Source organism: Formica exsecta, unplaced genomic scaffold (assembly GCF_003651465.1).
Source record: "Formica exsecta isolate Colony F162 unplaced genomic scaffold, ASM365146v1 scaffold871, whole genome shotgun sequence".
NCBI lineage: Eukaryota > Metazoa > Arthropoda > Insecta > Hymenoptera > Formicidae > Formica > Formica exsecta.
Genome location: NW_021853643.1, coordinates 131,814 through 157,121, shown reverse-complemented (window position 1 = coordinate 157,121; position 25,308 = coordinate 131,814). Strand labels below are relative to the sequence as shown.

General features: G+C 32.1%; 9 protein-coding genes and 1 long non-coding RNA gene across 17 annotated transcripts in view; 5 read left to right on the top strand and 5 right to left on the bottom strand.

Annotated features, from left to right (window-relative positions):
• LOC115244836 (eyes absent homolog 4) overlaps positions 1-4,369 on the top strand; it is a 10,021-nt gene extending 5,652 nt beyond the window's left edge. For 3 of the 5 annotated variants that reach the window (XM_029822828.1, XM_029822827.1, XM_029822829.1), the window contains 7 exons: positions 5-102; positions 375-555; positions 629-764; positions 1,129-1,215; positions 1,757-2,022; positions 2,417-2,873; positions 3,035-4,369. In XM_029822828.1, coding sequence (XP_029678688.1) covers positions 5-102; positions 375-555; positions 629-764; positions 1,129-1,215; positions 1,757-2,022; positions 2,417-2,873; positions 3,035-3,216 — 1,407 coding nt within the window. In that variant the 3' untranslated portion in view covers positions 3,217-4,369. The remainder of the gene's footprint in view (positions 1-4; positions 103-374; positions 556-628; positions 765-1,128; positions 1,216-1,756; positions 2,023-2,416; positions 2,874-3,034) is intronic. The other 2 variants (XM_029822830.1, XM_029822831.1) reach the window with 2 other exon arrangements.
• Positions 699-2,465, bottom strand: LOC115244849. The gene is made up of 3 exons (XR_003885442.1): positions 2,346-2,465; positions 1,675-2,036; positions 699-836 (listed from the first exon to the last, which is right to left on the bottom strand). It is a non-coding gene; the product is annotated as an uncharacterized LOC115244849 (long non-coding RNA).
• Positions 4,370-4,548: 179 nt separating the features above from the next.
• LOC115244837 (digestive cysteine proteinase 1) lies at positions 4,549-7,433 on the bottom strand. Its single transcript, XM_029822832.1, has 10 exons — positions 7,244-7,433; positions 6,941-7,113; positions 6,708-6,812; positions 6,478-6,637; positions 6,166-6,358; positions 5,877-6,094; positions 5,693-5,793; positions 5,418-5,549; positions 5,124-5,313; positions 4,549-5,036 (listed from the first exon to the last, which is right to left on the bottom strand). The coding sequence occupies exons 2-10, from the start codon at positions 7,109-7,111 to the stop codon at positions 4,852-4,854; spliced, it is 1,455 nt and encodes a 484-aa protein (XP_029678692.1). The 5' UTR covers positions 7,112-7,113; positions 7,244-7,433; the 3' UTR covers positions 4,549-4,851.
• A 1,249-nt stretch (positions 7,434-8,682) lies between these two features.
• LOC115244843 (trafficking protein particle complex subunit 2-like protein) lies at positions 8,683-10,611 on the top strand. The gene is made up of 7 exons (XM_029822841.1): positions 8,683-8,824; positions 8,999-9,122; positions 9,633-9,676; positions 9,848-10,020; positions 10,105-10,192; positions 10,278-10,357; positions 10,450-10,611. The coding sequence occupies exons 1-7, from the start codon at positions 8,786-8,788 to the stop codon at positions 10,490-10,492; spliced, it is 591 nt and encodes a 196-aa protein (XP_029678701.1). The 5' UTR covers positions 8,683-8,785; the 3' UTR covers positions 10,493-10,611.
• A 569-nt stretch (positions 10,612-11,180) lies between these two features.
• LOC115244835 (T-complex protein 1 subunit beta) lies at positions 11,181-14,079 on the top strand. The gene is given in 8 exon segments (XM_029822825.1): positions 11,181-11,350; positions 11,614-11,803; positions 11,806-11,904; positions 11,981-12,417; positions 12,501-12,578; positions 12,660-12,884; positions 13,134-13,515; positions 13,664-14,079. Coding segments are annotated over 8 exon segments (1,587 nt in total). The 5' UTR covers positions 11,181-11,347; the 3' UTR covers positions 13,837-14,079.
• A 456-nt stretch (positions 14,080-14,535) lies between these two features.
• On the bottom strand, positions 14,536-16,856 carry LOC115244840 (NADH-cytochrome b5 reductase 3-like). The gene is made up of 4 exons (XM_029822835.1): positions 16,426-16,856; positions 15,637-15,966; positions 15,365-15,553; positions 14,536-15,240 (listed from the first exon to the last, which is right to left on the bottom strand). The coding sequence occupies exons 1-4, from the start codon at positions 16,444-16,446 to the stop codon at positions 14,857-14,859; spliced, it is 924 nt and encodes a 307-aa protein (XP_029678695.1). The 5' UTR covers positions 16,447-16,856; the 3' UTR covers positions 14,536-14,856.
• A 163-nt stretch (positions 16,857-17,019) lies between these two features.
• LOC115244810 (NADH-cytochrome b5 reductase 3-like) lies at positions 17,020-19,064 on the bottom strand. The gene is made up of 4 exons (XM_029822759.1): positions 18,619-19,064; positions 17,830-18,159; positions 17,558-17,746; positions 17,020-17,433 (listed from the first exon to the last, which is right to left on the bottom strand). The coding sequence occupies exons 1-4, from the start codon at positions 18,637-18,639 to the stop codon at positions 17,020-17,022; spliced, it is 954 nt and encodes a 317-aa protein (XP_029678619.1). The 5' UTR covers positions 18,640-19,064.
• Positions 19,065-20,858: 1,794 nt separating this feature from the next.
• Positions 20,859-22,048, top strand: LOC115244844 (transmembrane protein 60). The gene is made up of 2 exons (XM_029822842.1): positions 20,859-21,334; positions 21,590-22,048. Exons 1-2 carry the CDS (start codon positions 21,125-21,127, stop codon positions 21,764-21,766), a joined length of 387 nt encoding a protein of 128 aa, XP_029678702.1. The 5' UTR covers positions 20,859-21,124; the 3' UTR covers positions 21,767-22,048.
• On the top strand, positions 21,671-24,077 carry LOC115244841. 3 transcript variants are annotated; one of them, XM_029822837.1, is made up of 5 exons: positions 21,671-21,808; positions 22,895-23,143; positions 23,216-23,350; positions 23,456-23,561; positions 23,650-24,077. In XM_029822837.1, the coding sequence occupies exons 2-5, from the start codon at positions 22,901-22,903 to the stop codon at positions 23,808-23,810; spliced, it is 645 nt and encodes a 214-aa protein (XP_029678697.1). In that variant the 5' UTR covers positions 21,671-21,808; positions 22,895-22,900; the 3' UTR covers positions 23,811-24,077. The 3 variants fall into 3 exon arrangements, with proteins under 3 accessions (XP_029678697.1, XP_029678696.1, XP_029678698.1); XM_029822836.1 differs by lacking the exon at positions 21,671-21,808 and adding an exon at positions 22,180-22,532; XM_029822838.1 differs by lacking the exon at positions 21,671-21,808 and adding an exon at positions 22,741-22,759.
• Positions 24,075-25,308, bottom strand: part of LOC115244834 (anaphase-promoting complex subunit 4) — a 3,575-nt gene continuing 2,341 nt past the window's right edge. For both annotated transcript variants that reach the window (XM_029822823.1, XM_029822824.1), the window contains exons 8-9: positions 24,813-25,308; positions 24,075-24,718 (exon numbers count right to left, since the gene is read on the bottom strand). In XM_029822823.1, coding sequence (XP_029678683.1) covers positions 24,354-24,718; positions 24,813-25,308 — 861 coding nt within the window. In that variant the 3' untranslated portion in view covers positions 24,075-24,353. The remainder of the gene's footprint in view (positions 24,719-24,812) is intronic.

Sequence of the window (25,308 nt, the reverse complement as noted above, 5' to 3'; positions counted from 1 at the left end):
GTACATCGATGAGAATGCCGAGGAGAAGGAGCAGGAGTATCCGGATTCGATGGAAAAGGCGGATTATGGATCCCTATATGATGCCAATCAATATTACAACAGGTATTTAATTCGTGCGATAAATCTGTAGTCTGCCAATAAAATAATGATTTTATTTAAAAAAATGATTGCGATAAAACAGATAATATTTTACTTGCCGGAGGAATGTATTTTGAGCATTAGATAAAACATAAGTACTTTTCAAAATAAAATTAGTATCATTATTCAATCATTGGACTGCAATTACAATTTATGTAATTAATTTGATTTGTGCACAGACAACTTTTCATCGGCGCAAAAATTTATTTTTCTATTTGCCCCTTTTTCATCTCTAGTCTATACAATCCGCCGCCTTACGGATCGACGACAGTTTCGAAAAATGCGAGCTTGCAGAGCACGTACCTAAACTCTTACACATCGTCGAGCTCGATGACGCAGTACACACCTTATGCCGGTTACAACAGCGGGACGACAACATTCCCGAACGTCGCGCAAAATATATCATCGGCTACTCAGGTGACATTTTATTTCCATAATTTCCTCTGATGTGACATTCTCTCTTTCATAAATTAGATATTCTCTCTTTCAGAAATTAGACTATAGCGCTTACAGCAGTAGTTTGTACGGAAACGACAGGGTACCGCTTCAGTATTCCGGATATTATCCTGTACCCGGTTACCACGCACCGCCGGCCTCTTTCAACATCGGCAACATCAACTTTGCTGGTAAGTTCTTTTATTAAATCACGCGCTTTCTCTTACTTCCTCTTTCTCTCTATCTCTCGTAAATGAAATTTCCTGCAAGGAATAAATAAAATACGATGTTTGCATAAATTGTTGTTAAAAAATGATATGAGTATGTGTGTGTGTACGTATGGTATAAACCAGTAAAAATAAAATTTTCATATATAAGTCGCTTATTCGAGGGATAAGTTCACACTTTTAAATGATTCATATTAACGTGCCATATTAGCTTCGTAATATTTCGAATCTGTATATTTCCGTCGCTTTGAAAATAAACAACACAACCGCGCACATTTAATTTTTCCTTATGTCGAATAATTGCAATTAACTATAATCATTTCGCAAGAAGATTCAACAAAGTCCGCGCTCACGGTGGACCCGACGACGCACGATGCAAGCGATTTAACCGCACGGGAAACGGCAAATATCGAAGGTAACATCACCGATTCGTATCTCTTGTTTTGTTTTAATACGTATTTTGTATAGTTTTCTAAATATTTTAGTCACGGATCTAGCCATTTCAACTGGACCTGAATTTTTGTATTGTCTTTGTGTTTCTGAAATACACAATGAAAGGAACATTTATTTTATATTCATTTATTTATACACTATATCTATTTATACACGCAGTTATCATTCTGATAACACAGCTGATCTAGTAGGATTATATTGATTGATGGATGGATACATGTATACATTAATCAAATTAATGTGCATACTATTGCATTTTTCTTATCTAAAAAGAGACAATAGAAAAAAGACACAATGGATATTTGCAACAATTCTAACTAAAAAAAAAAACATTGTTACAATATTTTTGAAAGAATATTGTGTGTGAGATAACATTCGCTTCTATATTTAGAGAAAGAAAATAGTAGAATAATATATTTACTTTGTTCTCATATAATGAGATTAAAGAATATGAATATCTCGATGAGCAAATGACATTTTCACAAATGTTCTTGCTTTTGCAGTGGCGACGACGAAGCCGTGTAGGCGCGGAAGGAGACAGAGCGGAAGCGGAAACAGTATCGGTTCCGCGGACACGACGGAAGCCGGCCCCGAGCGTATATTCATTTGGGACCTGGACGAAACCATAGTTGTGTTTCACTCTCTGCTGACCGGGCAATTCGCCTCGAAGCACCGTAAGGATCCGCTCCTCCTATCCCAAGCGGCATACAGAATGGAGGAGATGATATTCAATTTGGCAGATACGCACTTTTTCTTCAATGATGTCGAGGTGATAAAATCTTTCTGTCACACATAATTAATCTAATAACTATAATTATGTATAATATTTTGTACACACATATACATGTATAATATATATATAATATGTTGGAAATAAAAAATACCTGAGCAACTCTTCTAGACATATAAGAAAATATATACAAAATGTGTATATGATTTTCCTGTATGAATATTTAATTAATACATTACGAGTATTTAATCTAATAACTATAATTATGTATAATATTTTGTATGCTATTTCTTAGGATTTCTCGACAAGATATACAGAATGTGTTACTTATCTTTGCTATTCATAAATGATAGTCTTAGTACCTGGTTTGCGAATATGGCCTGTGTTGTAATTTTATAAAAGCTCTCCAGCATCTACATTTTTTTCTCCGTAGGATTGCGATCAAGTGCACATAGATGACGTATCGTCGGACGATAACGGGCAGGATTTGTCCTCCTATAACTTCGCGACTGACGGCTTCCAGTGCGCGACCGCGAACAATGGGATATGCCTGGCATCCGGCGTACGAGGCGGCGTCGACTGGATGAGGAAGCTTGCATTTCGCTATCGCATAATTAAAGAGATCTATTCCAAATATCGCAACAACGTGGGCGGTTTATTAGGCACGGCCAAGCGCGAACAGTGGCTGCAGTTGCGTTCCGAGATCGAGGTTCTGACCGATAAATGGTTGACGTCGGCCGTCGAGTGTCTCAACATCATCAATAAGAGAGATCACTGCATCAACATCCTGGTAACGACCACGCAGCTGGTGCCCGCGCTTTCCAAAGTCTTGCTATTCGGCATTGGCGGGATATTCCCCGTTGAAAATATATATTCGGCCTCTAAAATCGGTAATTACATATATCAAACAAAGAAATAATTAAATAATTAATCACTATACATATACATATATATTTCGCTCTTTTCACAAACAAACTAGAAATTTGACAATTCTTTTTTTTTCATTGTTACTTTTGGAGAATGATAGCAAAGTTATTTTTTACCGTTTTAGGAAAGGAGAGCTGTTTCGGTAGAGTGGTCGCCCGATTTGGACGTAGATGTACGTACGTGGTGATAGGTGACGATTCAGACGAGGAGACGGCAGCGCGAGCGCATAACTTTCCCTTCTGGAGAATAAATAGCCATTCGGATACTCAAGCCCTGTACAATGCCTTAAAAATGGGGTTCCTTTAATCAAAATAAAAATACATATATATGAAGAGAGAATACACAAGATCAGGAAGCGGGGTTTCGGTTATACGGAAGATTACATTGCGTCTAAGCAAGAAAAACCAGCGATGAAATCATGTTTAACTGTATTTCTTCTTCTCCCTCTTTCTTTAAAACAGTTTTTATCATTTCTATAACTTATCGTGTGTAATATATACGTAAAAGGAAGCTAAACGCCTCCATGTCATGGCTATATTCGCCGATATCGAAATATTTCACAAGCTCGATAGGACGTCGACACGTTCGCAAGTGATATAGAATGAAAGTAAGATTTTTAGTGATAACGAGCAAAAAAATTCAGAAAAAAGTTCGAATACATAAAAACTTATGTACAAGATTCTTGCAGACTTTTGGCTTTAGCGTCGGCTCTGTAGTCGCACATGTACTGTATAAACTAAAACGAAATCTGCGAAAAGTATACATATACCCTTCTTTTATGTACTTAATTACATTACATCTGAATCCTTTTATTTTTGCAATGACGACGAAATCAAACAATTTTTACTAATGTACGATAATAGATTTTATCAGAAACCAATGAGTTTTCATTACGACTTGTTCACTACCGATATTATTTTTCATGTGAATTAATAGTTTAGTTATTGTTTGCTTAATAATTGTTACGATACTTTTACGCGTAAGACTTTTACAAAGAGTTAATTTAACGGTTCGATACATTTCCACTTTTATCTTCATGTACACATAGTAACAAATGTATTCGTATTCGTATCACGTTCATAATTTTTACATTCCTTTAGTCTGTATGTATGCAGATATAACTATAAGCAACATTATTTATGTATATTTTGAAAGTATCCATATCAATTAAACATTACTACATGCTCTTTACTGGATATAAATGCACACATGCTCTAGGAAAAGTTATTTATATATTTGTAAAAATATTATATAGTTATTATCGCGTATTTTGAACTTGTACAAGGCTATTTGACAAACAGAAAAATGCATTAATTAATATAATAAAAGAAGAAACGAATTAGTATAGTTACTAATTACGGTTGATATCGTTATGTGTAAAAACAGTTTATAAAAATTTCTGAATATATATCGTATTATTCGTTAACAAAGCTATTAATAAAAATATAATTAAAAATATGAAATAGCGTTTATGTTCCAAAAAATGCAAAATTAAGGTTTATTAAAAAATTACTTATTTATAAATTTAAAAATTATATCTCACAAGTCTATATTTTTTTAAATTATATGATATTAATTTAATATCAGCTTTCTATTTTGGAGATAAATATAGGATTCTCTATTTGAAATATATATATACTTGTTTCAAAAATGCTTTTTATTAGGAAAAACATTTTATTTCCCCTATATTATTATATATAATTTCCATATCTTCCCCTAGTATATCTAATAAACGGAATCTTCAACAATTTATTACAGCTTATATTCATTATGAAACATGTAGCTAAACTAAATATATTTTATGTAGCCTCTCGTAATTTTTCTCTTATACTTATATAAGCTTTTGTTAACTAAGATCTTAGAGAGTGCTCTGTATAATGTTTTAGTTTTTAGAAATAGAGATATAGATACGGTTGTTCCTATAAAGAAATAGAGATATTTTTACATAGTAACATATGTAGGAGCAAGAAGAACTCCACAATCATCATCTTTCTGAGCCATTAGAATATATCCATCATTGCCCCAGTAATTCGACCAGGAGTTCTTTATCAGCCAATAGCCCTGTCCGTTCATAGTGCCGTATCCAACGGCCAAAACAGCATGATCTAATGTATCCTCTGTATTGCCTTTTGAGAACCCAAGAAAATAATAATTGAGTAAAACAAGTTGTTAAAAATTTTAGAAATTGTAATAAAAGTGTTTAAATCTCATACCACAAGTTTGATCGTAGTACACTCCGTGAGAGTAGAAAGAGAATGTCTTATGAGAAGCATCAATAGCGATAGAAATGGGACCGTGCTTAGCAATGGCAATCTTCAAAGCATCTACACTGCGTGGAGTAACATTGACGAATCCCGTGATCTTAGCCGTCAGCGTTACATTATTTATATGACAGTATCCATCCTAAAAAGAAGGATCATCTTCACATCTTTTGTTTTGTATATTCTACAAGTGATATGAATCAAATAAGTTTCAGAGTTTCCAATAAATGTAATTGAATAATTTACTTGTCCCAAATAACCACCATAATCGTCTTCAGTAGGTAAGCCACCATGCTTCATGATCCATTCATATGAACGGAAATCTTCTCCACCGTCGCATCCATTATTACCAAAACCCCACGAACAATCGATAAGAGCCTGTAATAATCATATTTCAGTATTATTGCCTGTATAATATGTAAACATTAAAAGTTTATTAAATAATATAAGAACTATAATAATCGCGCACACAACAATATAATAAAAATTTGTAAATTCTGATACTGATTATCATTGCTTACCTGTTGGGACAGACTCACTAACTTATTATGTTTCAAAAAATATGCACCTTCTATTGTTCCAGTGGTACCAAAACTCCAACAAGAACCACAAACCGATTGATCTGTTTAAGTAAAATACAATAGACATGTACAATATTATAGTGCATATAATATCAAAGTGCAATATTGTCCATAAATTACAAACCTTTGACTGGTGTCACAGCACCGTACAACCGCCAATCTATACTGTCAGGAACATCTGCAAGTTCCTTCTTGATATCATGCGGGAATGGTGCTCCACCATTGTAACCCGGAGTATATTGTTTGCCTCGTAAAGCTTTTAATTCGAGATCACTGTGATCTGTCAAATGATTTACCTTTAACTGATAGCCCAAATTGGCGCGGTTTATAGAATGGATAAATCTGAAAATTTGTGCATAAAATAACAACAATCCTTACAATATATATGTGTATTCTCTCTGACAAAACTGTACCTTATATTTTGTCTAAATAAGTCTTTGCGGTACATGTGATCCAAGCCATTCTTGTAATCTTTCTGATGGGTCTTTTTGAATGTATCAAATGCTTCATCCAAATGATTCTCATAATTATGAATGAATTCACGCATTGGATTAAAAGTGTATATGTGTTTTTCACCTGGACCTGGGAAGCCAATGCATGTTTCATCTGCAAATAATAAAAGTCTCTTGTAACCAAATTTGATCTAAAAATAATATTATTCTAACATTAAAAAAAAATCCTTCATATCTAGGCAAATTATTTTAAAAATCAGGTATTTTACGTACTTTCTGTAATTTTAAAGACATCAGCAGAAGGTTTATCAAAGGAATACCAATCATACTCCAAGTAATAATGATCATAATGCGAGCCTAAGAGACTATTAAATCCTCTCATTTCATATCTTACAGGAATGGGCTCCTTAACTTCCGGTAGATATTGTGATTTCTGCAAAGACAATTCTTCCCTTTATACAGAGATATTATCCTATTGTACATACAAATAATTCAATTCCTACCTTATAACGTATCCAGAGTGTATATTTATTCGTCTTCTCTTCAATTTGTTGTACAAGTCGCCATTTCTCACATAACAATCCATTGATCATCTCTTCGCCAATGCACTATATATCAATTCCATTTTATTAAATTCTACTATCATTATATTAATTATATAAAAAGCATGTTAAATACATACTTTTTGTACATATTTCTAAAATTGTTTATTGTATTTACAAGTATTTTTTTTTACCTCCATTTCCGAGGGATCTGGAATAATAGATTGTGGTTGTATCTTCATATCAATAGTGCCATTTACTTGAAGACATGTATCTTCATTAGTAACAGTTTCGGTGGTAATAGGTGCTATTTTTATGCTGGCTCCATATTGCCCTTTACTCGTCAGTTGAAAAGTCTTAACCATTCCTATTGAATAAAGAACAATAGATTTATGTACACTGCTCATACATTATATATGCTATATATAACATAGTCTGTATTTAAATTAAAAATAGATAAAAACTAAATAAAAATATGCTACTGTCTTAAAAAATACCTCCATAGTAATCAATCCGACTAGATCCGCTGTTGCCATCATACCATGCGTAGAAAGGCTCCCGAATCTCTGCATATGGTATATACAAAGTTCCTTTTACCGTATATGTTCTGCTAAATGTTGGTGCTGTTAAAATTTTCTCGGAAAATGCTGCTGCATAACATATCCCTATATAAAATTAAAAAATATATTAAAGATAATATTGTCTTTGTGTTTCTGAAATACACAATGAAAGGAACATTTATTTTATATTCATTTATTTATACACTATATCTATTTATACACGCAGTTATCATTCTGATAACACAGCTGATCTAGTAGGATTATATTGATTGATGGATGGATACATGTATACATTAATCAAATTAATGTGCATACTATTGCATTTTTCTTATCTAAAAAGAGACAATAGAAAAAAGACACAATGGATATTTGCAACAATATATTATGATATTATGATATTATCAAACTAACAAATAATATTTATCATGAAAGAAAAAAAGACAGTAACCTGATTGATAGATGGATACATATGTATACATTAATCAAATTTATACTATTGCATTTTTCTTATCCAAAAAGAGACAATAGAAAAAAGACAATGGATATTTGCAACAATGGATATTATAAAAATAACAAACAATATTTACCATGAAAGGAAAAAAAATAGTAATCTAATTGATTGATGGATGGATACATGTATACATTAATCAAAATTAATGTGCATACTATTGCATTTTTCTTATCTAAAAAGAGATAATAGAAAAAGACACGAAATGGGTATTTGCAACAATGGATATTATTCAAATAATAAATAATATTTATCATGAAAGGATAAGAAAAACAATTATCTGCAAATTTATACTGTATACAGATATGTAAATAAATGTAAAATAAGATGTACATATGTGTGTGTGTGTGTTACGTATTAGTTTCTCAAAAAAATTTACATTGTAAATATAAAAATAGATAAAAACAAAATATCAAAGAATCTCACATAGCTTGAAATTATTTTTTGATTCTTAAAATTAATATTACTGTTGAAAAATTACTGTTTAAAATTCCTATTACTGTTGTAACAATATTCTGATATCAGATTCGATATTAATACATTTAAAAAATAATCGCTTAAAGCTTAAATTATGGACATACATATCCTAAAATTTACCTCAATTGCGACGCAGTGAGATTTGTCTTTCGTTGAGGACACAAGAACAATGGTAAAATGCGATAGAATACGATATCATCTGCTTGCGTTCGCAAAACTTTGAAGAAACTTTCCTTTGTATATGTTTGATGTAAACATGAGAAGCCAGATTGTTAGAACGTGGTTCGTAAATAAGCGAATGGTGTCATATATACATATATCCACAAGTGTAGTTCACATTGCATTTCATAAAGCATAGTTCACATTATCAATTTTTTAATTTTTTGTCCACCTCCAATGGAAATAATCAAGAGTAATAATAATCGCTTGTCATAATTGATTTTTCTCCAAAGTGTTTATCTGTAAGATATAGTTCAACTTGGAGATCATGTGCCATGTCACAGCGTACTAAAGTTATTCAATTATATAAAACGGTAATAAAATATTCTCTGTATATGTCATACATTTTAATAATACATATGTTCAACATGTAGTATCTCATTTTAATGATTAATATGTTTTAGTATTAATTTTATAACAAATTTCAAAATTTAATTTTTTTATTAGTTTTGTTTATGATCTCTTTCTTATTGCGTTTTTTTTTTCAGTTATTGTACATGGGACGGGACTATCCAAAGGGATATCAATATTTCAGGACTAAGCTGAGGAGAGCCTTTGATAAGAACAAAACAGAAACTGATCCTGAAAAAATAGATAAAATGATAGGACACGGTAATTTTGTAATAAAAGAATTAGAAGCTTTATACATGTTGCGCAAGTACAGAACTTTGAAGAGAAGATATTATGACTAATAATAAAGAAAGAAGAAACTTGTATTAGATAATATTGCATAAATACTGTATTAATTGTATACACACTTCTCAATTAATGCAGTATAACTTTCATAAATTAGAATTATTGATTTGTAATGTATATATCTATGTATACACATACAACACACATACTGGTTTTATATATACATATTTGCATACTGTATAATACAGTAATGTACATAAATAAATATTAATTATTATTGCATTATATATTTTTTACTATAATTTCTCCATCAAAAAATAGCATTTTAATTATTTAAACGACTGCACATATACTAGTACAGTTATTCTAACCTAGTATCGTTACTAGTTACGGAATGTTTATCTCCGCGATTATTTTCACCTAAAAATAGTTCAGCAAAAAATGTGTGACATATTATAATAAATCTTTTTTTTTGTGCTTTCCTAGAATCTCCTAAAATGGCTGCTTGCGTAGCTGTAATTGGCAAAGATGCAAGTATATTACGTTCTTTTCGAATTTACAGGTTACGATTGATTAAGACGAACAAAACTTTTTTTTAAATTTAGTGAAATGTGTATATATTCAAATGTATTCTTATAGTGCGTTCCTCTTTAAGCTATAAAGATTGAATTATTCACGATTAATCAATAAATATTTTGCAGAACTCTCCAAAATATATCAAGTGTGCGGATGAAGCCTCTGCCCTGCAATTTCATTATAAAGTGCACACGTCAATTGATATTATAGAAGAAAAACTGAATGTAGGAAATAAAACCACAGTTGATATCCGTGACTTATACTTGGGCTTGTTATTTGCAACTGAAGAATATAAAATGTATGCAACATCGCACAAAGAGTATCACTTTCTATGAAAGATGCAAATTATATATTAAATATACTAACACATTTCTGTTTTTAGATATGGTTATGCGACTAATACAAAAATTAAATTTGTCATAGTATTACAGTCATCCAATGTATCATTAAGGGATAATGAAGTGAAAATGGTAATGCTCTATTTCTTTCTTTTCATATTCTATGTATATGATTTTGATAATTCATTAATCATACTGTGTAATCTTCCTAATACAGATTTTCAAAAAGTTACATGCTGCATACTCCAATGCTGTTTGCAATCCATTTTACATTCCAGGTGATCAAATCATTTCTAAGTAAGTATACTTGCACTTTTCAGTCTATTATATGTATGTTATAATTATAAGTAATGAAGATATATTATACAATCATATATTTAATTTTTTAGGTCATTCAATATGTCAGTGCTGGAAATAATGGGTGTTATATAATATCCTATAAAGATGTTTAAAAAATAATTCATATAATCACAAAACACAAACTTATATAAATTATATAAATACATTATATAAATATTCCGTAATAAATAACTTGATATAATTCTGTAAAATATTAGGAATACTTATTAATTATTTTCTGAATCTCCATATTAACATTTCTTTTTAATTTTCCATATGTTTTCCTCTTATAAATACATATTTATAATTGATTTATAATTTTATTATTGTTGCTGCAAAATTCACACAGCGAAAAGAGAGAGAGAGATTTTATACAGTAATTCCATAAAATTTTTTTCCCTTTTTTCTGATCTTTTATAAGTAGTATTTTTTGATCAATCATAAAAAATTTTATTGTTGACCATGTTTCTCTTTCTTATTTGCTTTCTTACCTGCACTTTATAGCTATCTTTTTTGGATGCATCTCATTTCAATTCATCGATTCATCTGCGTTCAAATCGGGCCATAAAAGGAATTAAATTCAGAATGATATTGTGACGCGCTAAAAAGCAAATCTCGCATTTATACGATGGATATACATGATCTTTCAAGATCTTTTCCGATTGGCCTATTTCTGCATTCGTCATCTTAATCCTGTTTTATAATTCGTTCTTACATCTCGATGTCCACGTTGCAGCGAATCATCGATAAGCAAGGGAGCGAATCGAGTGTTCCATGGAGATGGGTCGAAAGTTAAGTCGCATGGCGGTAGCTGTCTGAACCGTGAATGATTACGAACATTCACGAACATTTGCCGTGGTGTCTGTTCATTTGAAGAGCGTACGACGATCCTTCTCGTTTTCATACGAATTTGTGTGATTTGCAAAAAAATACCGACATTGATTTACAATGGTAAGTAAGGCACGCAGTCTCGTAATCTTTCTCGCCTGAAAATTGGAGTGAACGTTAGCAAATGCCTCGATCGGTGAAGAACCCGGTCTCCTGAAAGCATGACAAATGGCGCATGTATTTTGTCGAAATAGCAGAAAGACTTATACGCGATAATTTCAACTATATTACAATGTTGTATGATGTGATATTCAGGAATTGAGATTTTAAGCTTTTTAAAAACAATTGCCTATAAATAAATTATTTACCAAATTGTTTGTTTCAAGGTCTCCTTGAATCCTGTGAGGATCCTAAAAAATGAAGCCGGAGAAGAAAAGGCAGAGATTGCTAGATTGAGCTCATTCATTGGAGCTATAGCCATTGGAGATCTAGTGAAATCTACCCTTGGTCCTAAGGGTATGGACAAGATACTTATATCTCATGGAAGATCTGCAGGGCAAGTGCAAGTTACTAATGATGCGTCGGTGTTGATAATCCCGCTGCCAAAATTTTAGTAGACATGTCTCGTGTCCAAGACGATGAAGTAGGAGATGGCACTACTTCGGTCACTGTTCTTGGTACATACAATATTATTTATTTGAATTTAGCATTAATTTTAAACATTGCTTGATTTTCTTTTGTGCCTTCTTGCAGCTGCTGAACTCTTGCGAGAAGCGGAGAAATTGATTGAAAACCAAAAAATTCATCCGCAGACTATTATTGGCGGTTGGAGAAATGCTACTAATGTTGCAACAGAAGCTCTGATTAATGCATCAGCAAATAACTCGGCGGATCCTGAACGTTTCCGCGAAGATTTACTGAACATCGCTCGTACAACGTTAAGCTCCAAGATCTTATCACAACATAAGGAACATTTCAGCAAGCTCGCGGTTGACGCGGTATTACGCCTTAAAGGTTCCGGTAACTTGTCCGCTATTCAAGTCATAAAGAAACGTGGGGCGACGCTTGCTGATTCCTTCTTGGACGAAGGATTCCTGTTGGATAAGAAGCCTGGTGTTCATCAACCACAAAAAGTTAGCGATGCACGCATACTTATCGCTAATACATCTATGGATACAGACAAAATCAAGGTTTATATTTTTATTATATATATACATATAATATTTTTCTCAATTATCTAAATGACTAATGCTACATACATCTTTGTTTGAAGGTATTTGGTTCCAGAGTTCGTGTGGATTCAATGGCAAAGATTGCAGAATTGGAAGCTGCGGAAAAAGAAAAGATGAAGGTAAACTTTGTCCAATTTTTTTCATGCATATTCCTAAACTTGTAATCAATGTGTGCAATAAATTTCTACGTTCCATTTTAGGATAAGATTGACAAGATCTTGAAGCATGGATCCAACGTTTTCATCAATAGACAGTTGATTTACAATTATCCAGAACAATTGTTCGCCGACGCCGGAATTATGGCCATTGAGCATGCAGATTTCGACGGTATCGAAAGATTAGCACTCGTTACCGGTGGTGAAATAGTCAGCACCTTTGACAATCCAGATTTAGTCAAGCTTGGAAAATGCGATCTTATTGAGCAAGTAAGCTGATCACTAATTTTTTTTTTTTCCTTGCAATTCGATATGGTATATGTTTCAAACATCCGCGATACAACACTCTGTCGACGATTATAAATTACATTATAATTTAATTTTTTGATATATTATACATTTACATTAATATACATTATTATATAATTAACAGATAACAGTAACACGATACACACACATATATAAATTATATATATTATATATTTAATCGATATATTACATATAGTTTATGATACATAGGTCATGATAGGGGAAGATACACTCCTGAGATTCTCCGGAGTTCCATTAGGTGAAGCGTGCACCGTTGTTATCCGCGGCGCGACCCAGCAGATCATCGATGAGGCTGAGAGATCGTTGCACGATGCACTCTGCGTTTTGGCCGCCACAGTGCGCGAGTCGAGGATAGTCTATGGCGGCGGATGCAGCGAGATGATCATGGCTTGTGCCGTTATGCGAGCGGCCGCTTCCACGCCGGGCAAAGAGGCGGTCGCGATGGAGGCGTTTGCACGAGCGTTGACGCAATTGCCGACCGTTATTGCTGACAATGCTGGCTATGACTCTGCGCAACTGATTAGCGAGCTGAGAGCTACGCATAATTCCGGCGGTAGCACCATGGGATTAGGCAAGTTTTTAACTGTTTCCATAATTACTATGTTTATCAGTTACAGATACTTTTATGATATACATATAATACATTATTGCATGTGTGTATGTGTGGATAGTTTTCATGACAGGATGTACTAAACTAAATTTATCTTATGATCTTGCAGACATGGAATTGGGTAAAATTGGTTGCATGAAGCGCCTAGGAATCACCGAATCTTGGGTAGTAAAAAGACAAGTTCTTGTAAGCGCAGCCGAAGCAGCGGAAATGATACTGCGTGTGGATGATATTTTGCGCGCGGCTCCGAGGAAACGCACTCAAGATAGAGGACGTTGTTAATCGTTATTTAAATAAAGATCTTTTACCTCTGCTTCGATTTTGCGATACTGTCACATGCTATTACAATTATTTTTTCATGCAACCTCTAAAATTAACATGTTTAATTAATAAGATATCATTATTGAAGTATTATTTCATTGCACATTAGTTTCTCTTGTCCATGATACTATGTGAGATTTGATACTATTAATGTACTAATTATCACAGTAAGCAAAATAAACCATCCACATTGCTTTGAATGTTGTTATATTGTGTTATATTTCTATAAGAATAGTATTCTATTTCTCCCAATTTCTCAAACGATATATTAATGATAAGCAGACCGTCTCTATGTTCAGAATTTTTTATAACAATACAATAGGTTCAACATTAATAAATCCTTTATTTTGGAAAATATTTTTATACTATTATAAATATTAATACAATATTATAATATTGTTATTATAATATTACAATATTAGAAATATTTATACAATATTTTGTATTGAATATTCTACACTAATAATATACTTTAGTCACACCTATTTTTATACACTATTTTATAATAATATATAAAATATAGGATTGAATAAATTATATTTTAATCATACAGAAAAAGTTTATTCCGTGCAAAATTTGATTTTTTGCTGTTTATTTTTAAATCCTATGGATTCTGTTTGCTAATCATAGTCTTATGGATGAAAAAGAAAAGATAAAAACTTTTTGGGTTTCTTTTTTGTATAACTTTATATGGATAGATATTTATAATACGGTTGTAGTTTGTTGATAAATTTATAACATTTATACACTAATTACACAATACTGTTTGAGTTGTCCTTACAAATAAGTTTTAATGGAAAGTTGGCAGATAAATTTTTGATTGACATTGAATCATTCAATATCCATTATAATTAATATAAAGCGGACTATATACATTTAGTCAAACATCAGAAACTTACCGCTGACTTTATTGAAGTACTAAAAGCAAAGCAAATATTTGCCAGATGTAAACTTTCTACAAAGCTCTGTGTGACAAATCAATTAATATGCGAATCGTAATTTAGTATCATAACCAAGTTTTTCGAGATTAGGAATGCAAGCAGAATTAATCATCGGAGGTGGACCGCACATCAGTACAATGGTATCTGACGATGGCGGGAACATATGTTTCTCTATCATATCAGTGTTGATATATCCTGTGCTGTAAAACCATCCCTCGCTACTTGTATCTAGTGTGTACCAAAGTTTTAATTTATTTGGGTGTTTTTCGGCAATATCGTCTAGTTCGTCTCGTAGCAAGATATCTTTCTCAGTCTGATTGGCGAACAGCAAGGAAGTTTGAGTTTCGTCTGTGGGATCCTTTATTATCGCACGGATTAACTGCAACATTGGTGTAATGCCTGTACCACCAGCGAGCATGACAATCTATATAAAGAGAAATATGTAGATTTTTTTATATTCCTTTAAGAAATATATAGAGTTACTCTTAATAATAATAACAAAAACACAAGTTTATATAACAATAATCGTATTTAATATATGTATTTGCCTTTTTAACATTATATTCCATAGGTGGTTCTTTCCTATAAATTTTTATAGAGATCTTTCCATTTCCTTTGTAAACCAATCTACCAGATGGACCTCTAAAGTCAATGGTGTCTCCTATTTCCATGTTCTCCAAATATTGAGACAATTTTCCCCCCTCTGGAAATTTTGGATGCACATTCTTAAAATACACCTGAAAAACATGTATGATTAAAAAAATACATCTTATTATTATTTTCTTATACTATAATTAATTTAATAAATTCATTTATTTACCTTGATGACGAGATCCACATAACCATGATCATCATCACTTGAAACAGGTGTATACGACCGTATTACAACCTCTTCTCCGATTTTTGCAGTTAAATGTATGTGTTGACCAATAGGTAGACCCAGAATATGATCCGGTGTTGGTAATCCGAATCTAAATCTTCTTGTATCATGACTTATTATGTCTTTTTGAATTAAAGGTAAACTATACTTGACTAGTGGATCAACCAGCAGTATTGGAGACTTTTTCCTTTTCTCATTCCAAGATTTGTATATTTTAAACGCGACTCCTATAACAACTATTGTTCCCACCGCAGCCAAGACGGGGAGCACCTGGAAATATAAAACTTTATTAGAATACACATATGATGTTTTTACAATTTTGATTTGTAGAATTTAATTTTTACAATATAAATTTGTCTATTTTAAATATTACCCTAAATTTTAGATACACAAAAACTCTGTCGAAAATTTTTAGATTAATGTTTCAGGGACATGAATGAACGCGAATATTTTACATATTTTTTACAAATTAATATTAATACAAATTATCAAATTCTCACAGAATAATATTTACAAATCGAGATATATAAATCGTCTCTTTTTATACATCAAATATATCGCTATAAATCCGAATTTTTCTAGCAAATTATTATCATAAAAAGAATATCAAAAGAATATGACGCCAAAGACCAAAGTACAAATATCATTCGAAAGATATCGTTCGATGTCTTTGGGATGTTCGCGAGATCGCAAGCAATTCTTCGGTTTCGATCGAAATTGGCCACTTACCAATGCTCGTACGTTTTGCATCGCGGTCGACCCGGCGACCCACGTGGACCCGAAACGCGCACGCGAGAGAAAGAGAGGTTAAAGAAAACGCGGACGACGCCGTGAATTGCAAAATTCCAGCGGTGATACGATCTCGCGAGATCGGAGAACCTGGAGCTATTCGCGAATAAGTAGCCAATGCTCGATGCTACTCTCGCCGTCTAAGACTGGTTTAGGCGGCCATAGGGTCAACGGGACACGCGGACCCACTCCAATCCGTTAAAATAGACTCGGCTTCTCGCGTTTTCGGAATAGGACCATTAGGCGGGTGTATTTATAGTCGCATCACAAGAAACATTATATATTGCGTTAAAGAACGTGTCTTTTTGTCATCGACCTGTCTGTCGTGGATCAGGCCAGCAGGTCGTATCGTATATCAGTGCATATCTTTCGCACTTTTGCGCGGTCAGCGAAGGAACGTAGGAATTTGGTCTGCTAGCGTTTACATATCAGTTGCGCTTCTTGTGCTTCATTTTATTTCTTTCTCCCTTCACAATCCGATTGTATGCTTATTTTGCCTTGACACATAATTTTTCATATGAATAAATAACAAACTCAATAGTACGAAAATAACAGAGAGTTCGGTATTATTTTAATTAACATAATGTCATATAGAAAGTACGACTCTTGGTTTGGTATTGGCAAAGATAAAAGAGCAATCTCGATTAGCATATTTATTATACACGTATTCAACTTTTTTTGTATCTTATTAACGGATTGAAGCAAGACTTCATTTTTACTCCGGCTGTAAAACCATCCCTCGCTACTTGTATCTAGTGTGTACCAAAGTTTTAATTTATTTGGGTGTTTTTCGGCAATATCGTCTAGTTCGTCTCGTAGCAAGATATCTTTCTCAGTCTGATTGGCGAACAGCAAGGAAGTTTGAGTTTCGTCTGTGGGATCCTTTATTATCGCACGGATTAACTGCAACATTGGTGTAATGCCTGTACCACCAGCGAGCATGACAATCTATATAAAGAGAAATATGTAGATTTTTTTATATTCCTTTAAGAAATATATAGAGTTACTCTTAATAATAATAACAAAAACACAAGTTTATATAACAATAATCGTATTTAATATATGTATTTGCCTTTTTAACATTATATTCCATAGGTGGTTCTTTCCTATAAATTTTTATAGAGATCTTTCCATTTCCTTTGTAAACCAATCTACCAGATGGACCTCTAAAGTCAATGGTGTCTCCTATTTCCATGTTCTCCAAATATTGAGACAATTTTCCCCCCTCTGGAAATTTTGGATGCACATTCTTAAAATACACCTGAAAAACATGTATGATTAAAAAAATACATCTTATTATTATTTTCTTATACTATAATTAATTTAATAAATTCATTTATTTACCTTGATGACGAGATCCACATAACCATGATCATCATCACTTGAAACAGGTGTATACGACCGTATTACAACCTCTTCTCCGATTTTTGCAGTTAAATGTATGTGTTGACCAATAGGTAGACCCAGAATATGATCCGGTGTTGGTAATCCGAATCTAAATCTTCTTGTATCATGACTTATTATGTCTTTTTGAATTAAAGGTAAACTATACTTGACTAGTGGATCAACCAGCAGTATTGGAGACTTTTTCCTTTTCTCATTCCAAGATTTGTATATTTTAAACGCGACTCCTATAACAACTATTGTTCCCACCGCAGCCAAGACGGGGAGCACCTGGAAATATAAAACTTTATTAGAATACACATATGATGTTTTTACAATTTTGATTTGTAGAATTTAATTTTTACAATATAAATTTGTCTATTTTAAATATTACCCTAAATTTTAGATACACAAAAACTCTGTCGAAAATTTTTAGATTAATGTTTCAGGGACATGAATGAACGCGAATATTTTACATATTTTTTACAAATTAATATTAATACAAATTATCAAATTCTCACAGAATAATATTTACAAATCGAGATATATAAATCGTCTCTTTTTATACATCAAATATATCGCTATAAATCCGAATTTTTCTAGCAAATTATTATCATAAAAAGAATATCAAAAGAATATGACGCCAAAGACCAAAGTACAAATATCATTCGAAAGATATCGTTCGATGTCTTTGGGATGTTCGCGAGATCGCAAGCAATTCTTCGGTTTCGATCGAAATTGGCCACTTACCAATGCTCGTACGTTTTGCATCGCGGTCGACCCGGCGACCCACGTGGACCCGAAACGCGCACGCGAGAGAAAGAGAGGTTAAAGAAAACGCGGACGACGCCGTGAATTGCAAAATTCCAGCGGTGATACGATCTCGCGAGATCGGAGAACCTGGAGCTATTCGCGAATAAGTAGCCAATGCTCGATGCTACTCTCGCCGTCTAAGACTGGTTTAGGCGGCCATAGGGTCAACGGGACACGCGGACCCACTCCAATCCGTTAAAATAGACTCGGCTTCTCGCGTTTTCGGAATAGGACCATTAGGCGGGTGTATTTATAGTCGCATCACAAGAAACATTATATATTGCGTTAAAGAACGTGTCTTTTTGTCATCGACCTGTCTGTCGTGGATCAGGCCAGCAGGTCGTATCGTATATCAGTGCATATCTTTCGCACTTTTGCGCGGTCAGCGAAGGAACGTAGGAATTTGGTCTGCTAGCGTTTACATATCAGTTGCGCTTCTTGTGCTTCATTTTATTTCTTTCTCCCTTCACAATCCGATTGTATGCTTATTTTGCCTTGACACATAATTTTTCATATGAATAAATAACAAACTCAATAGTACGAAAATAACAGAGAGTTCGGTATTATTTTAATTAACATAATGTCATATAGAAAGTACGACTCTTGGTTTGGTATTGGCAAAGATAAAAGAGCAATCTCGATTAGCATATTTATTATACACGTATTCAACTTTTTTTGTATCTTATTAACGGATTGAAGCAAGACTTCATTTTTACTCCGCGGCAACATATATCATTAATTTTATTAAATGTCATGTTCGATGCATATATATATGTACCTTATTTTAAATATTCTTCATTACATTAAGATTTAATACTGATATATCTTATGATTAATATATAATCTATAAATGTAAAATATATATATGTACCTTATTTTAAATATTCTTCATTACATTAAGATTTAATACTGATATATCTTATGATTAATATATAATCTATAAATGTAAAATATATATATATGTACCTTATTTTAAATATTCTTCATTACATTAAGATTTAATACTGATATATCTTATGATTAATATATAATCTATAAATGTAAAATATATATATGTAGAATATTCAATATCGATCTCGTTTTAAAACAATTTGTTGCTTAATTTTTAATAACTATCTGAAAATTTTAATAGTGAGCGATTATTAGAATGTGAATTAAGTTTTTAAGAGATGCAAAAATCTATCGCGATGTTTTTTATTCTTTATAGTTATAATTTCATATATAGACATTTATTGACAGAATCTTGATGCACGAAAAAAAAAAAAAAAAGATTTTTAGATGCAACGTCTATCTCGAATTATCTTATCTCTTATCTCGCAGAAATAGTTTTATACAGCTCTATGTACGTATATGATCTTAAAATGTCAAATTAACTATATTAAAAAACAACATATGATAATATGTTAAAACTGCAAGGAAAATTGTAGGAACAATATATTAATGCGAAAAACAAATTCTATTTTCTTTATTCTCTACCTTCTCTTCTTTCTTTTATTCTTCCTTTATTTTGTTCTTATATTGGTGTCTTTTTTTCTTCGTTATCCCTTTTATTTTTTTCCGAGGGCTCTGGCCACGGTGTATGGTGTCTGCAACATACGCGACTGTCGCATGATAATTTCACGATGACGTATCCTCGTACGCGAGATTTCATTGGCCATCGGTAAATGGCGCCTTCGCTGCTATTCTTTTCTCTAACAACATTCTCAAGGATCATTTATAATTATTAATGTACCGAGTGTTCATATCAAGAATCTTTATCGTAATGACACGCGAAATACGTAATAGGTCATCGCTGAAATAATCGCTAAATAACGAAAAACTGAGCAGTATTACAAAATTTTTACGTTCTATTCTTTCAGCGCCAAATATCTTACTTGAAGTTTATTTATTAATTGCTACAGTATTATATAACACATCTTGTAAAAAATGAACACCAAATATAACATCACTAACGAAAGACTAAAGTGCTATTGAATTCTACAATATATAATAATCTTATTCTCATGTTTTCCTAATTATGTATGTATTACTTTTCATTTTCATACTGCTTTATCCCTTCCCTTTCTCTCCGAAGCGTCAATATATATTTTTTTTACTCTAAATGTAAAAAGTATAAATCAAGAAAGAATATATATAGAAACAATATTTTAATGGCGTTATTTAATTTTCTCTTTTTTTCTAGAGATTTGGACATACACGGTTTTAGGTTTCGCACAATTATCGGACTCGCAGTGTCATCTTACGGTTTTCTAAAACATCATAAAGACCAATGTAAAACAATATCGATAAAGTAGAGTGATTGGAAATAACGTAGTTTATTATATATATATATATATAGATATGTTTTGATTATGCTGTTGGCTATAAAAGGTTAAGACTGTCAAATATCAATTATGCACAAATGCATAATCTTTTCGGAGTTGTACATTATTAATTGTCTTCCATGGCGGTTTTGCATCGCGCCTTGTTCACGTGGTTCAATTTGCTCATATTCTTGGTCCTGCTCGTCCTGAGACTCGACCAGAGAATACAATGGAACTGGTTCATAGTTTTCATTCCAATGTGGCTCTACGACAACATTCTTCTTATTTACATCGTTTTTAACATGATCTCACACTGCAAGAACGGACGTGTCAGTAGTTTGCATAAAGAGGCAAGTATTTATCAATTTTCAAGTCGCAGTTTAACAAGATGTAAGCTTTCTTTTGCACAGTCAAAACACACTCTCTATATCATTTGTTTTTACATATATACAGTTTATAAAAATATTGAATTGCTTTACAGAAATATAGAGTGCGATAACATTACAAAAACAAAAAACAAAAAAAAATTTAATAAATTTATAGTTTTATCTCTAAAAAAGAAAAATAATCATGTTTCAGTAACGTAAATAATGTTATTGTTTCAGGCATGGTATATGACAGCTGTGCTCCTGAAGCTATGTGCTCAGATCCTGATTTGTTTGAAATTAGAGGCACCTCATTGGTTACTACCAGCTAAAGTGGTATTGGCACCCTTTTGGCTGCTCCTTCCAACATTAGCAATTGATGTCTTTATCCATTTGATACATCAATCTAGATATTGACTATGGATAAATCTCAGCTTGCTTCAAGTTATTTAAGAGCTTGTATGTATAGTTATGTTAATAAAATATTATTTTATTGATATTATCATTACTTGCTGTATAAAATCAAATATACAATTCCATATATGCTTGTTGCTTTATAAATGGCTTATTGTTAGTTTTTATTCCAACATTCTTACTGGATATTATCCAGTGGATAATAAAGTATTGGGTGTTGTCACACATACATACATATTAATTTATATTGATTATATAAAAATATACAAATATATTATATATCTATTAAATTAAATATTTTGTATTATAAATTTTTTCCTGTAAAAAAAATCAATAGATTATTCTTTACAACACGATCTGAAAACAATGCATAAGATATAAGTCACAAGTTATAAGTCTAGTCTACTATAAATACTTGGTATTGCACAAGGCCAAATAGGACAGAGTTAAAAATAAGCAAGTCTATGGCAGCGTTTGTCCCACCAATCCTCTCATCAGTAACTTAAAGATGTTTAAAATTAGTTTTTAGTTTAAAATTACAAGTTTATGCTAATGCTATAGCTAGTTTGTTTATATAGAAAAAAATAAAAGGCAGTAAGCAACTACGCACAAGAATTGCTTTTATGATTATGCAACATCGTTAAGTTCGTTAGGAAAAGACAGCCTTTTGCCCCGTGCATTGTGTATTGAATGATCATTGTGACAAACATCTGTGAAGAATAAACTGGTTTCACGGTATTAGCAGCTGTAGGGGAAAAAAATGTTCAATGTAATTAGAATGTAATTATGGAATAAATGAGAAAGAGACAGAACAGTAACATCTGACAGTCTACTAATATTGGTCGTGACAAGATACAGCAATTGAATATATTTCTATAAATTTCACATCTTTGCTTGTGTACATTTTTCTTTGCATATATATAATTTAATATATAAGAATATATATATATATATTCTCTGTCTCTCTCTCTATAATTAAATCTTGAAATAAAAAAAGTATGTATGCATTAAATGGCCATTAGGGAGAGATATATTCTTGATTATTATTTTGTGTATAACAAATAGAATAAACGACTTTCTTTTTATAGAAATTTATATCTATATAAATTTTTCTTTAACATTGATTTCTAGGTGACAATGTGGTTTTTTATACTTTTTTATTCATCATTCATATTACGAAAATCTGAAACTGCAAGTGATGTGATAACAGTGAAAGAAGTGACAGCTGGACATTTGGCTGAGCTTCCATGCTTAAGCATTGACGAACATCATCGTTTTATGCTCTGGCAATTTGGAAATAACGATGTCATTGGTCCAGGAAATTCTTTAAATGAAAAAAAATATAATTATGAAGTGTTGACTGGCACACTCCTGATAAGAGTAAGTTTTCAAATGTTTTATCAACATATTCTAGATTTTCTTTCTTTTTTAACATATTTATAATGTTTATAGGGTGTATCAACAGCAGAATCTGGGTTTTATAAATGTATTTCAAAAGGCTTAGTTGATGAATCTAAATTTCAGATTCATTCTGTTGAATTAATAGTAAAAAACAATTGGCAGCAACTTTGGGAAAATGACTTTGAGGTACTTTAAGATACAAAACATATAAAAGTAGAACTGAATTATATTTAATTTAATAAAATTTATATAAATACTGAATTATATGTAAATTTCATTTATTTTGTCTAGACAAATCTGTTACGAGGAATGACCGCTGTTATGGTATTGGTGGTTGCAATAGCTGTTGTACTTTTAATTATTACCGTTAAGAAAAAGAGAAGTGAAAAATTCTTTGGTAAATTTTTTTTTTGTGAATATTGATATACCGGAAGAGAATACATTTTCCTATGAAATGTACAATTATCTTTAAATTATTTTCACAGATCTCGAAGAGTCGAGAGATAATTCTCCAGCACGATATATACCGAATAATACGCCCGGTGTTTCATCAGATGCCGGGAATGTTGGAGTCGATAATGCCGATGTTGACATTGATTTTCCTAAAGTATTTAAACAAATGCAGAAAGAACAAGCAATGCCGTAGATGTAATTGTAAAACAGGGAAATTATATTGGAAAATTTCTTTCAGAGCACTTGAGCAAGTGTCTCTTTTCTTTAGTCTTGTATATATATCGTTTTACAGCAGATTTCTCAGTACTATTAATGTATAAATAATATTTAGTTCACATCTATTTTCACAATATGTATATATTGTAGAAATGTATGATATGTCTGATAATATAATTCTATACTATATTCACAATAAGTTTGTAATATCAAGATTGGAAGTAAATAACCAAAAATTGTAAGAGGACTATCTGTATATTATTTTATTTAATTTCTTTCCTTGCTAAATTTGCGCTACAAATGTTTGCATTATATTATGTAGATAGTGAAATTCGAATATATTTTAAATCAAAATAATCAATATTTTACGAATGAAAGTGAAGGGGGGGCATATAAAAATGAACATAATAATAATTTAAAATATAGTATATATATCTTATATATATCTTACGTGCAGTATAAGTATTATAATGATGTACGAAAAAATTTTTTCTGGCGATTTTAGACCGTTTTTGTATTATTATTCTGTGGGGATATGTGTATCCATATTTTCTAAAACTTCCTCTTCCTCATCTTCTTCCTCATCGGGTTCTGCTTCAGTCTCGAGTAAACGGATCTTTCTATTATTTTCTGCTAAAATAGCAGCTACTTTTCGAGGACCGCTAACTGCTAGTCGTCTCGCGGATATTCCCTGAAACGGTTTTGGCCATGTTGCACCAATGATATCAACCAAAGTTACCGTATTGTCTTGATACAGGGTAGGTATGTTTTGCAATGGCACTTGCAAGAGAGATGATGCATAAGTCTGTTTGTTTAATATAAGTAAACTAAGATAATCTTGTGAGTAAAATTGCAAATCTACTATCACAGTATCCGTGCTTTCTCCTAAACACACATACACAGAAAAATTATTTATTTTTATGTCCTGTAACGGATAAGACATTTTCAATATAACTATGTACAATACAATGCCACCAACCTTGCTTATGATTCACATCTATCGCAACCATCTTTGAACCAAGAGATGCAGGTTCTGTAGATGAATATTCGATATTAAAAAGTTTCAAAATTTTGTTGTCAGCATCACTCATAGCTAATAAGAGATTTCCGTTGTTCGTTACAATCTGCGAGGATATGAGAGATGTAAAAGACGGTAGAGAGATTGAAACCATTGTAAAATGCTCGACTAAACCCTGATAAGCTTCTGCGAAAACATTTTCCACAGCAGTGACTAATTTTGTATGAGACTGTAATAAAGATAAATTAAAATCCTGCTTCACTATATGCGCATAATTGCGTAAGCAGTCATTCGTCTCGAGCAAAGCGGCCCATTCACTTCCTTCCGAGGTCAACGGTGTTTGCAGATTTTCGCGACGCAGATATTGGCCTAATTTTTCTAGATTTATCCTGCCATTCGTTCTCGGCATGCTTTTGTCAAAACCATTCAGAAATTCGGCGATGAACGTTAATTCCTG